At 40.3% G+C, this 13,703-nt stretch overlaps 1 protein-coding gene across 3 annotated transcripts in view; it reads left to right on the top strand.

The window, feature by feature from the left end:
- The window catches only part of hells (helicase, lymphoid specific), a 35,892-nt gene that overhangs the window by 13,263 nt on the left and 8,926 nt on the right, over positions 1 to 13,703 (top strand). The window contains exons 1-12 of one of the 3 annotated variants that reach the window (XM_069189073.1): positions 2,881 to 2,949; positions 3,513 to 3,644; positions 7,002 to 7,099; positions 8,383 to 8,492; positions 9,945 to 10,067; positions 10,829 to 10,888; positions 11,155 to 11,194; positions 11,358 to 11,419; positions 11,506 to 11,547; positions 11,971 to 12,201; positions 12,711 to 12,893; positions 13,340 to 13,483. In XM_069189073.1, coding sequence (XP_069045174.1) covers positions 3,556 to 3,644; positions 7,002 to 7,099; positions 8,383 to 8,492; positions 9,945 to 10,067; positions 10,829 to 10,888; positions 11,155 to 11,194; positions 11,358 to 11,419; positions 11,506 to 11,547; positions 11,971 to 12,201; positions 12,711 to 12,893; positions 13,340 to 13,483 — 1,182 coding nt within the window. In that variant the 5' untranslated portion in view covers positions 2,881 to 2,949; positions 3,513 to 3,555. Of the gene's footprint in view, positions 1 to 2,880; positions 2,950 to 3,512; positions 3,645 to 5,969; positions 6,236 to 7,001; positions 7,100 to 8,382; positions 8,493 to 9,944; positions 10,068 to 10,828; positions 10,889 to 11,154; positions 11,195 to 11,357; positions 11,420 to 11,505; positions 11,548 to 11,970; positions 12,202 to 12,710; positions 12,894 to 13,339; positions 13,484 to 13,703 lie in introns of those variants that run through there. The other 2 variants (XM_015347037.2, XM_069189072.1) reach the window with 2 other exon arrangements.

The raw sequence follows: 13,703 nt of genomic DNA, 5'->3' as shown, positions 1-13,703 counted from the left end.
ACATGGTGCTCAGACATGTTTTAAAATTGTCATGTCATGTCATTTACCAATCCACTTTATACCATATGGTGTCGCGGGAAGCTGGAGCCTAGCCAGCAAGCAATGAGCGCAAGGCAGGGTACACCCTGGACGTGGGCGCCAGTCCATCGCAGGGCCAGTGCAAGCCGATCATACATGGGGACAATTTTTGGAGGCCACGGTAAAGACCGAGGGGGGAATTTGGCCCGGACAAAATTAACTCCCTATTCTTCTCGAGAAATGCTCGAGGATCTTTAATGACCACTGAGAGTCGGGGCCTTGGTTAAACGTCTCATCCAAAAGATGGTGGATACTACAGTGTCTCCATCACTATACCAGGGCGTTTAGACCCACACAGACCACAGGGTGAGAACCCCTACTGGCCCCACTAACTTCCAGCAGCAGCCTTAGTTTTTCCCAGGAGGTCTCCCATCCAGGTACTCACCAGGCTCACACCTGCTTAGCTTCAGTGGGTAGCCAGGTGTGAGTTGCAGGGTGCTATGGCTGCTGCTTGTTTTAAAATTGTGTTCTTTCTTATTTGTCTTACTGTACATGCCCTTAACATTCCGGTCAGTCATTGGAGTAATCGGTCCAATGCAGAGTAATTGAGGACATCTTGTAGTGTACAAATTAAAGTTTATTATTTATAAATATCAAGGTAGACAAGCGTCATCCAGCATTTACATTCCAGTTGCAGACTTCCTGATTTAAAAAAAAAGTCAGCATTCATTGCAAAAATATGTTTAGATAAGTAACTCAGCTGTGGGTTTCTTTTTCCTGTGATGGTTACAACTATGTACAGGCAAACCGTGCTTAGAAAAACACCTCCTTCTTGGCCATCTCTATGAAGGAAACTTTCCAAGGGACAAAACCCCCTAGGTTCCATACAGAACACAGTGTGCTGTCCCTGCTGAAGAAGAATTTATTTATGTTGCTGCTGGGAAGCTGATAATATCCTGTCCCAAGCAACTGAAGGACATTTCATTTCTCCGTTCTGTGGGGTTGCCTGTATGTAACCGATCAGTTACATACTGATTTTAGCTTATGGGTTGCAAATTCCACCTAGAAACATTTGAGAAATGGAATGTATTATTAATGTATACTGAAAGCTATTGTTCCCAGAGCTCATTTGTTGCATTTTTAAATGCATTTCAGTATGTTTAAAAAAACACAAATATGATGATATCCAATGTCTATTGTAGATTAATTGAATGTTAGCAGAAAATAGAAAACCCATAAGGCTAACCAGATCCATAGCCTAAGTTAAGATTGAAAGTACTGTATTTTTTTCTATCTATAATACTTTAGAAATGTAATATCAGCTGTATTTTATTCCTTTTAGAAACTGTAGTTTTACTACATTTAATCTAAACTGTAATGTCTTTATCTCTTCTCTGTATTTGACATTCCCCATATGAACCTACAGTACCACTGAAATGGGGTAAAGAGGAGAGAAATACTCAGAAATAATTTATAATCTTTTAGAAACAGGGCTGGTGTGTGTTTTCATTACAAGCCCCACCAGTGTTCTAATGCCATAATGAACCATAAATAAAGATGGGGCCCTATGGGTAAGTGAATAAGTTAAAACTAACTGCACTTCCTGACACAGAGGGCATAATGGGTTAAGCCTAGCTCTCATAACCCAGGGCATACTTTACCTCCCACCTTAACCCTAATGTTCACTACAGCACCAACCTTTAAACATAAACCTAGTGCATATTTGAACAACATACATCAGAACATTTTTTCAGGAGAAAACAAAGTAGACTTGTACTTTTAGAGTTTCAATCTAAAGTGGTTAATATAACATTTCTTAAAATGGTTCACTCCTATGTTATTCATCCCCCAGGAGTAGTTTGAATTAAAAAATAACTGCTGCTGGGAATAAGATGAGCTTTTTCAGGCAAACACACAAAGTCAAACTGTGAACTGGCCTCACACAATAGCTAGTCACAGTCCAAACGACACTCCCATTCTGGCCAGCCAGATACCAGATTCCAAAACGAAAACAATAATTGAACAACTAGTAAGGTGCATAAAGTCCATGAGTCATTCAAAATCAGAAACATGTTTTTAAACGGAGGGGTAAAACATTGAGAAAGCAAATCAGCGTGGAAAATCCCTCAGATGATTTTTATAAACTAAACAGTTTTATAAAGGGATATCTTGAATATAAGAGTAGGGATTTGTGTGTATTGTAGTGCATTCGCCCGGCTGGGGTATGCGTCGAGGGCCAGGGCGGAAGTAATCTGACTAGTGGTCAGGGCGGGGACGAGAAAACCCGCTGACCAGTGCAGCTGACCCACTGCAAAACGGGCGAACAGTTTGTTGAGATCGCCCGGATTCTTGTAAATAGTTCCCTGGTTTCGCACTCCTGTTATACTTGTACCCAGTTGCCATCCTATCCGTGTATCTGCCCGAATAGACCCCAGTGTGTTGCTCTTTCTTTCTCTCTTTCTCTCTGCGGGCGCGGGGGTTTTGTGTTGGCTGTGCCGATAATCAATAAAGCGCTGTTTTTCACTCAACGAGTGTCTGGGTCACTGTTTTCGTCCTCGCCGATCCCGAAAATACAGTATTTTAAGGGTCTAAAGTGAAAGCATGGATAGTACTATATTAGCTTTTTCCTGCCATGTTAATTTTATTGCATTTATCAAAACTAATGGTGGCCATTCCTATTGTTGTGGACTATTGTGTATTTCTGCAGCTCGCATATGCCATCTGGTGAATAAAAATGGAATTTCAAATTCTTTTCAAGCCTTTTCTTTTTCTATATCCTGGGAATTACAAAGGCATGAGCATTAATATTGTTTTTTCAGATACTGAATTTAAAAAACTGCCTAATGAACAGAAAACGTGCCATGCTCGTGATTCAATTTGATGAAAACAGTTCTTCTGGGAAGAGGAAAGCAGGTGTGCTCTTCTTTGAAGGTAACTGCTGTCACTCAAAATTAAAACTAAGTAATTTTAAAGAGCTAATTGGGCACAGGTGCTGAGTAGATTATCTTTTGTGTTTCAACCTTGATGTAAATCATGCTAGAACGAAAATAATCAATAAAGCACATTAAAAAAATTGTGATTTATTGTCGTTGCCACCTTAGAATCAATGTTTTGTGTGAAGGAGGAAGTTAAATTAATTAAACTATCAATCATGGAGACTGTCTTATGGCACTCAGTGCCACATCACCTAATCTTGACTTATTTTTGACTGTATTACAAAATCTAATTGATACGTGAACTCAGAACATTATTTGCTAATCAGAAATAATAAATATAGAATTGGGATTACTCTTAAACTGAGAATTAAGTACCCAATGTACTACAAATGTAGAATCATTTGATTCTTTTATTTAGTTACATTACTATAAATTAAATGTACTGTAGAAGCTTCATATTAAGCTACAGAGCATTGTGTATGCATTAAAATATATACTGTATATTTGAAAAATGTGAAACAGAAAAATATCGGAATTGTGACTCATTTTTCATTTCAGGTTTTTAGTTGCCTGAAGTTGTAGAAAGCTGCAAAGTAATTGAATGTTACCATTATTGTTGGAAATGAAGGACAGCACCTTTATGGTTGATTTCAGACCTTCAGCCACTAACAGAAAAACACATAATGTACAGTAAGTAGTTCACTCCAAAAGTTATCTTGCCTTAAAATTTATGTCCATAATATTTCTAAAAACAAGGGTATCAGACACAAATACTGCATCTTTCTGAAAATAATTGTAAAATATGTACCAGTAAAGATGAGAAGTCATGGAGTTTATAAAAAAATAAAAAATGACTAATTTGGAGGAATGAGAAGAACCTGTCCAGAACCTGTGAGTCTTTCCTTTGTGAGCTGGTTAGAAATAAATTCATACAACTAAACTTTAAACACAATGCTCTCTTATGTTATGTGAATATGGTGAGTTAATCAGCTTGTGATATACAAAGTGAATGATTTCATTATGCTGTTTGTTAAAAATAACTATTTCTCTAAGTTTATTTCTAATGAAATAAATACACATAGCTACCTTTTACAGTCTGTGAAAAATTATATTATTTGAAATAGAGACATTTCATCTTCAAAACGTATCCCGATGACCTGGGAACCTTCCTATTACCCAGCTGTATAATCCTTCTATACAGGTTTGACTGTAGGAATTTAAGATTTTTAGCTGTTAAAGGGGTGACAGGGCAATATTTTCTTTCAAAAGAATTGTTTTAAATGTGCAGCTAAGAAAACAATCAGAAAATCTAAACAAAATCTGAAAAAAATAAATGTATGTTTGTTTATACTGTATGCTTCTCTCCTTTCAGTTCAAACTAAATCAGCAGTTTGCTACTAGACTAAAGTCAGAGGATCCAAACCACATACAGTACCTGTCATCTTAAACACATGTGTCAACAGGCCAGAAAGTTAAAGACGGTACTGAGGTGGTACAGCTTCCATTGATATTGGTTCAGATTTTTGGCAGTCAGTCAAAAACACTAGAGAATAGAGTTAATTCCATGCTGAAAACTAGAATGGAGAAACACAACTTATTGTCGATGACCTGTCTTCAGGTGTCAGGTGACACCAGGAGTGACTTACAGTGTCTTACCAAGTGTCTCCCTGCTGGGTGACCTGACTGCGTGGTGACACTTGATTTTACATGAGGCTCATGTAAAAACGGCTTTTTTGTTAGGCCAGAATACTCTTTTTAAGCAAGGATGCAAATTAGTATCTTAAAGTTGGTTCTTTACTGACTTAAATTTATAATTGTAATCAGTTGTCATGAATTAGACTACTAAAGGCTATAAATATTGATATATTGATCGGTGTTCCCCCAACCCCCGTTTCCAGTTTCCTACCAGTACTTGATTGAACTCATAGGATGCTACTCATCGGAGACAACACTGTTAATACAAGTGATGTAAAGATGTAAAGCGATAATGTAATGTAAACTATAAATTAAAGATTACTCATTAATTCAGTGACCAAAGCGAAGAGCAGTGCATGAGCATATCAAGAGAGGCGCTATATATGTTATATATGACAAAGAAACTTAAAAAAGGCAAGGTGATGGAGGGGAGTCCCAATTACCTGAAAAGCGCTATGTAAGTGTAAGCAATTATCATTATTATTGATTTAAAATAATTATAAGTTATTAGTTCCGTATAAAATTCAAGTATCTAAGTACTTGTACTAGGCTCATCAGCCTGGGAACACAAAAGCGTTGACGTCTTGAGCTACAGCGTCACTTAATTTTCCTCCTACCCTTATGTGTTACATCGCTTATTTGCAACGTTACAAAGTTCAGAGGGCTTTTTTGTCAGTCCACGCTACCCTAAATAATAAAGTTTCTGTGTCAGACATGGCAGTGAATTCTGGATTCGAGTAATACAATTGGATTGTAGAGGCGTCCCTTTCACTGCTGATATTGCAAGTGCAGGAAACTGGTGTCAGCGAACGCACTGCCTCTTCCCTCAGGACAGCTGGGTCACCCCGTCTCGCTGGCCGGCAGGGCCACCGCGCTTGGTCGGGATCTGTCCCTGCTTTGTGTCAATGGTAGAGGGCAGGTATTCTACCAGAATGTGTTGTATCTTAGTTTCTCATCCCGAATGGTATTATCACTACCTTTCATAACCATAGTCCACGCCTACCAAACTAGAGATCAAAGAACTTTGCCTTCGCGGGAAATCTTAATAGACTATCTTATTTATTTTAGTTACTGGAGGGGAAGCGATTTCTTTGTCTTCGCAAAAAAACATGTTCAGGAGCTTGAATTATTTAAAAACACTTTGATATATACTTTTATTTTCTATATAATTAAAAAAATAAGCCCTGTAAATGAAGTACATCGCGAGAAACTTGAGATATTTAATCCTCTTGAAGTATAACGCCCCTAAAAATTGTGTTGGGATGTTCCGCAGTGGCGCCAAAGCAGTTGGCATGAAAAATACCTTCTGTAAAGGGAAAAGAAGCAGACTTGCAAGGAGGTCCCTAAAGAGTTGTATTTATATAGTACATTTAGTTTTGTTTTAGTTTTTAATTGTTCGGTGCAAACTTAATTCCCGCGAGCGGTTGGCTGTATTGTTGAGGTTTATGCGTGGATTTTTGACGAAGTCGAACGTGTGAATTGTATAACTTTTATTTACACGTGTTGGCGTGACTTGACCCTGCAGTTCGTAAAATCTTTTCGACCTCACCGTCCACAGGAAAACCAAACCGGGTAAAAATGAGCAGGTACGACGATTTCGGTTGCAGCTACATATTTCCTATCCAAACTTTAACATCTTTGTAAATGAAAGTTGAGCTAAACCTAGGATATCTGGAGGAACTATACAGTGACGTTACCGAAGCGTCATTTATCAGTTAAAATATTTAAAAAATGAAATATATGTTTTAAAATATGAGTCTCATCGTTTTGTTCGGTCTGCAGATTGCTGTACATAGGCATTTCCGGTATTTTGTTTTATTGTTATGTAACGCCTCACAGCATGCACGTTAACTATCATAATTTTCAGATCAGCTCATTTAATTCTTTAAATTTTCCTCCCAGATCGATTAATTACAATGTGATTATAACGTTTCAAAGTTATCTAGACAGACTCTGAATTCTAAATTTGTGTCTTAAGGAATTAAACGCATTCAAAAAGCAGGTTTCGAAGACTAGAATGTATTGAGTCAATGTATTCATTTTAAAAGGGGTGAAAACAGTCGACTGAAGGGGATAGACGTATTTCATTGAATGAAATTAATGAATACAGGTTAGTCAGTCCAGAATGAATGTGTTAGAAAAATGGAATAGAACTTTGCCTTTATCACTAACCTGTTCTGAGCTGCGCCCCGCTTTTCAAGCGATCGGCACTTTACCAAAATAGTGCTCCCACTTACCAGACATTTTGTCTGATAAAAAAGAGGCGTTTACTAAATTCATGAATCTCCAAACAGAGAGTCACAGTTACTGGCTGGCGAAATGTAATTTGCTTCTGTCTTTGTTCCTTGGCAGCTCTGAAGACGTAAGAAGTGCGTCTCCTCAGTGCCCCAAACCCAACGAGTCAGAACAACCAGAAGGTACTGCGGTGGAGCAGACCGACTCGGGTCGAGGTGAGGATAATAATTTCTTACACTTATATCGGGGTTTTTCTGGACACTCCACTAGAAACACTTTACTGGTAATGGGGACTCCCCTCCCCACCACCAATGTGCAACATCCACCTTACTTGCAGAATTAAAACCTTTACAGGGCCCTTGTGTCATTGCTCTTTCAGCGTGAACTGGCACAAGAAGGGGTATAGTTTGAAGCTCTGTCTCTGTCACTGACTTCATCTCCAGTACTAATGTTGGTGAAATCACACACACATCTGTAATACAGTGGTCAGATAGGCCCTCGATGAAATAGCCCTGTTAAAGACTAAGGTAGTCAAAACCACTAGACACTCTCCATGATTTAATGATCACACACGATCCCTTAAACAGGAGTGCCGCAAACTAGAGCTCAAATGGAGGTCTACTGGTTTGCAAGTATTCCAGTCGACATGGACTGATAGCCTGCAATAATATAAGAAAGCCTGTATAGAGTGCCTTGGGGCAACCCTGTTGTGAAAGGCGCTATATATAAATTGAATTGAACGGTTTCCCTGAAACATCAGGAATTGGTGGAGGACAGTCCAGTGTTCTCACCCTTAGAGTTTGTGGCAGGTGATTGGCCAACCTGTGATGCAGTGGGGATGTCCTGCCATTCTGTTGTGGATTGCTTTTTGGATACCTGTATTGTTGTGGCCGAGCTGCGGGTCTGCAGTGGAGATGTGATGTCTGTCCACAACATGAACGATCAAGTACTGCTCCTCCCAGGAGCTGTTACACCACAGACAATGCTGTCTCTGCCTATAGCTGTGCAAGCGAAACTGAGAAACTAAAGGGATCCCAAATCTGCCAAGGCCTGATTAAATATTGGACATGCCATCTACTGATCCCGTGGGTTATAGGATTCGAGAGGTAAAAGGCCTGTGAAAATGCCTTTGACCTTATGAGTCCTTAATACCTAATGTATCACAGGCACTGTTTAATAAAAACCTAAGAAAGGTTACAAACGCGAAGAGGTCATTCATCCCATTTCTCCTGTTTGGTGGGTTTTAGTTCATGTCCTCTTGTTTCTTGAAAGAAACCAGGGAGTCGGCTTAAACATCATAGTTGGGTAACTTGTTCCAGACTCTGAAGGTGTCATGTAGTTTGCATGTTAGCCCTGTGGTTCATGTCTCAGTGTTTATTCTGTAGAAGCTTAAATCTTATGTCTTTTGAGCTAAAACCTAACGGGGGAGAAAAGTACTGTAGAGATTAAATTCAGTTTCGTGTGTTATCTGTTTAAGTATTAGTTCCCTCCATTTCAGGGAGCCCAACTGAGGGGATGGCGGAGCTGGTCATAACGCAGGAGATGCTGGAGGAGGAGAAGCAGCTGATGAAGGAAGGGGAGAAGAAGGAGCAGGAGATGCTGGCAAAGGTAATGCTCTGTTTCAGTGTTTCACACTGCTTCATGTTAGAGGAACAATGCTGCTACATGCAGTGTTAGAGTAGACATAAGTTTCTTTCTGAAGGACTGTAAGCTTTTTGCCAGCCAAGACTTAAAAAGAAGTGCTTTGTGAGCTACTGCCTTTTAAGTGCCTCACAATTACTTTCTTGATTCATACTTGATTAAAGTAAGTTGTTTGTTCAAAAACATGCAGCTTGTGAAAATGGTGACGTGGACAAATGAGTGGGTTCATCTGTAGGTGATTGTACTTCCTAGCTGTAGACTGTGGTATCATTTTGTGGTTTCAGAATTACTTTTTGCTTGCAGGCTGGTACGTAGAGATTTATTGGGGGCAGAAGTTAAATGTTAACAGTGTATTAAAAAAAATAATGTGCATACACAAACTTAGAGCATGCCATTGAGCATTTTACCTTATCACCTCTTAATCTGTGGTGTAGTGGCAGCATACAAGTAAGAGACATTTTCTTTGTTTTTTTTCAAAATTAGTTATTTTAATTCAATTGAAGGTAATCATGAAATAAAACGGCTACTTTCAGCCCCATACTATGAAATGTAAGAGAGCAGTTGTAGCCTTTTATAGTGCTGCAGAGGAATTTGTTCCAGGCAGTCCTCAACATGCCAGGTTATGAACAGTATGTTTGAACAGCGTCCCATGCTGTGGGATGGGCAGCTGTCTGCTCTTTCGGTTCTAACTGGCACAGTACTCTGCACTTAAAGGAAGCTGCTGTAGAATAAGTTGTCATCTGCAAGTTTATTCCGGTTGCACTTTGATGAAATATTAGGCCAGACGTAGTGATGGACCAGAGCAGGGTTTTTAAAGAAAGAGAGGTTGATTACTTCAATAACTGGGTGGGTTGTGTTTTGTTATTTTCGAATCTGTGGAGATTTATGAATTTATGCTTTTATGGGTATTTTATGAAGATCAATTCTGCAACTGGTGCTTTTTGTATGCTTGTGTATAACATACTGTACTGTGTAAAGATGCATTGCCCTTGTGCCCTAGGTTCCATTAAAATGGGCTCAAGAAATTTGTCCATTGTACTTTTGTCTTTGTATGCATTACTGCGCATTAGAAAAGTGTATGTATAGCATCTGAAAAGCAATGCATCGTAGTAAAGAACTGGTGTTTCTCTGATGTTTAGTGAGTAAGAACATTTTTTAGCATCTTTTCTTCACTATATGAAATAATTATATTAACGGACTATGGTGGGCCTGTTGCAGTTCAGCATATATTTCTGCCTCGTTCCTGTTCTCCCAGTACAGCCTCTGATAGCAGAGGCAAAGCATGTTTACTTTTATGACCTGAAGCACTGGCTGCCCTTAAAGGTAGGTTTGTCAAAATGGATCTTTTTTTGTTTTTGAAAATGTTGTCTTGCAAGTTCTGAATTTTCATTTGAATGAAATCTTTTATTGCTTTTACAGGCCCGGGAGTCTTGGGAGAGAGAATCAAAAGAGATGCGCTACAAGCGGCTGCAGCACTTACTGGAGAAGAGTAACATCTACTCCAAATTCCTCCTCACAAAAATGGAGCAACAGCAGCAAGAGGTAGGTGGACACTTAACACTAACTGGAAGAGAGTGGCTGTATGAACCCATATGTGCCCCATCAGGCTGTCCTGTGATCGACTTCAAGTACACGAGTAGGTCAGTTATTTTGTGCTGTTCCCACCTGTTTTTTTGTAGCTTTAAAGTTTAATGCAAAAGTTTCTTTATTGCGAAAGCTTGAAATACAGTTGGATCAAGGAGACACACTCTGGCGCATTACTCGTGGACAGGTGGCTCTCGACTCTTGATTAAACTGAGCGCGGCTGAACATTTTGACGTACCGCGTAGTCGCAAAGGAACTGGGTCTGTCCAGGTAGCTGAAGCCAGAATCTGTAATTAACGTGACTGTCAGGTCCCAGTGCTGCGATGGCACGGACAGTGGTTTGTTTCCATTTCCTGCTCCGGGAGAGACAGCTGAGAGAACCGGGGAAAGCGCTCGCACACAGGCACCGGCGTGGCGATGCAGAGGGCTGGGGGAAAGAGGCAGAGCTCGGCGCAGGCAAACACAGCCTGGGGTTCGTGGTCAGAAACTAGCCAAGCTCAAAGCACAGTAGGGAAGCACCACGCTTATGGCCGGGAGAGGAGGTCAAGAACAAGGCAAAGGTCGAATATACTGGGGCTCTGAGCCATGGCGGAGCTGTCCTTACAGTTTCTGCACCACCTGACACAGGCGTGGATGGAATAGCTGACAGGTGATACTGCCGGAACACACTTCTTCACCAGAATTCTTAGTGACGGAATTCTTTTTGATATTAACTCTAGGAAAAAAGACGAAAAGAAAAGCTTGAGAAGAAAGCGGCAGCTGTTCAAAACAAACAAAAGGTGAGTACTCATAGGTGTCGGATAGCACTTTGTGTTAAGGGAACAGGCTAAAAAAACTCACCAGTGGAAGACGAGTGATGAAAGGGTCAATAAGGTATATGCAAATTGTGATGGTCTGCATGTCTGTGGAAAGAGTTTTCTCTCTCTCAAAGCACTTAGCAGAAAAAGTCGTCCACATTTGTTACTTAAGATAAAAAATTTAAAATGGCAAAAAACTGTACTGTAGTGGGTGATGGTTGTCACTGAAGTCTTGTCTTTTTCAACAGGGAAAGGAGGTGAAGAAAGGGGATAAGGGGTCTGAGACAGGTATGAGCATGTACATTTTAACCGGTTTATTTTACAAAACAAATGTTGTAAAGATCAAAACCTTTTGTGTATTTTTCAGGAATATTTTAGAAATTCATTGTCAGCGTTCGTATGCCAAAATATTACATTTTTTATCAGTCTGTTTGAAACCACTCTTTTTCAGTTGAGAGAAAGAAACGAGGCCGAGAGGAAGACTATAAAATTTCAGACATCATGACAAAGGAGGTGATAATTGCTTTAATTCCAAAAGTTCCGATTATTTTTATTAGCTGTGTTAAGGGTTTTTGATAACTTTTATTTCTCTTTTAAAGGATATTTTGTCAAAGGCCAAAAAACCCAGGATGGAAATGGAGGTAATTGTCATGACCAGAACTATTCTCTCTGCTTCTTTTTAAATGATTTTTGTTCAGTTTTCCTTAACTGTGGACTCAACACGGAGATGTTTAGCTGCAGGAAGTCGTGGTGAATGGGGAAGTCAGCCTTTTGTAATAAAATGACCAGCATAATAATGCATGAGTCCCCTTCAGAAATAATCAGATGTATAAAAGTTTCTTCTTTTGCCTTTATAACATATCATTTACATTAAAAGGGTCTAACTGAATTCTGTGTAATTTCTTCTTGGAATGTTGCTGACTGTAAGCAAGTAAAGAACAACTTCAGCCTTTATTCATTAGTAAAATCTATCCAGTTTAAGAAAACGAGTCAGATTAATGAAAGAAGGGCGAGCTGCTGGTCTCTGTGGCTTCTTAAGTTGCCTGGCAATGTCATGTTAACAGGAGGAGGAGATCTCTCTGAGGAAGAAGCTGGAGGCCGAGGATATTGAGAAGATCAGCGATTCAAATTCAGATATCAAGGGCCGCCTGTCCCAGACCGTGCGCCACAATGCCCAGCACATGCTTGACCCAGTGAGGAGCGTCAATGGGCAGCCTGTGCCCTACCAGCAGCCAAAGATCTTCACTGGTGGCATCATGAGGTGGTACCAAGTGGAGGGCATGGAGTGGCTCCGGGTGAGTGGCCTGAGCACTTTCGCTCTCTCCGCTCGTCCAAGGTGGCAGCGGCTTAGTCTCAACATTAGTGAGGAAGCGCTGTTTAGGTCAAGATTTCCACTGCTTTAAGTGCCTTTACAGTTTTTCTTGATTCATGTTAAAGATTAATTGAATGCTTTAATTAAAGCTCTAGGGGGGTTTAAAGAAAATGGCACTGTTTCAAGCACAAACTGCTTCCTATAAACTGCGTTTAATGAATGGAAATGACGTCTTTCAAAGAGATTAAGTTTCTCATACTGTTAACACTTTACTCTGTTATTTGTGAGGTATTTTATTGGTAGGATCTGAAATGTAATCTCCTTTTAACACCTTGTGATGTGAAGAGCTTCTTGTGTAATGATACTGGCTCAGTAATGGAAAGGCATTAGCGGTATGTGCTCTTCTCTTGTTTGATTAATTAAACCTGTCTGCCCCAGCACTACTGTAAATCACTCTTCCGTGTGAGAGCCTTGTGGGTTTTGTGTGTGCAGATGCTGTGGGAGAATGGGATTAATGGCATCCTGGCTGACGAGATGGGGCTGGGAAAGACGGTGCAGTGCATCGCGACCGTCGCCTTGATGGTGGAGAGGGGGGTCCCTGGCCCTTACTTGGTGGTGGGGCCTCTTTCCACCTTGCCCAACTGGGTCGCAGAGTTCAAGCGCTTCACCCCTGAGGTAGGCAGTTGTCTTCACTGCAGAAGGACCACTCACAGTGGCGGGGTGCAGTCAGATGGCTCTGTTAGGACGTGAGTGGTATGCTCAGAGATCCTAGAAAAAGTGCCTCCGGATAGCAAAGGTATTCTTAAGGTGCACTTCACCTGGAGACAGGAGGTAGCTTTCTCTTGCACCTACCACAATAAACTAAGATTATGCAAACCTAATGATTTTCAGTTCTGATCTGCTTAAGTTAGTAAAATGAAGCTTCACTCCAGTAAACTAAAAAAACAATTTTCACAGTTTTTTGTATTGGGATAATTGTGCTCTCCATTTTCTGGGTATAGCTTTTTATTGGTTTGTGTTTTTCTGTGTTTTTGTGAACATCAAGCAGTGAGTGAAAATTCTGGTGTTACCTGGAACTAGACATAACTTTAAGCGGAGAACCTGGATGTGTGTTATTTCAGATCACAGTTTTGCTTTACCATGGGGAGCAGAAAGCAAGACGTGAGCTCATTAAGAAGATTCACCGGCACCATGGCTCACTCCAGATGCACCCTGTTGTTATTACATCTTATGAAATTGCTATGAGAGACCGGAGGTTCCTACAGGTATGGTAACTGCTGTGCTCTGTTTGAAAGCGATTTCTAATGCTTTCTTGTTATTTCGTGTGTGCATGTGAGGTAAAGGCTTAGTCATCAGGTCCTGCTCAGGCATGGCATGGATGGTGGTGGTGCAGTCGTGGGTTACTTGTGCAAAAAACATTTGTTCAGGTGGGTAGCTGTGTCGTCATGCGTAGGCTGCAAAGGAATAAGTAAAGGTTTATTCCAG

Source organism: Lepisosteus oculatus, chromosome 4, assembly GCF_040954835.1.
Source record: "Lepisosteus oculatus isolate fLepOcu1 chromosome 4, fLepOcu1.hap2, whole genome shotgun sequence".
In the NCBI taxonomy this organism is placed as follows: Eukaryota; Metazoa; Chordata; class Actinopteri; order Semionotiformes; family Lepisosteidae; genus Lepisosteus; species Lepisosteus oculatus.
This window is presented reverse-complemented; position numbering and strand designations above follow the sequence as displayed.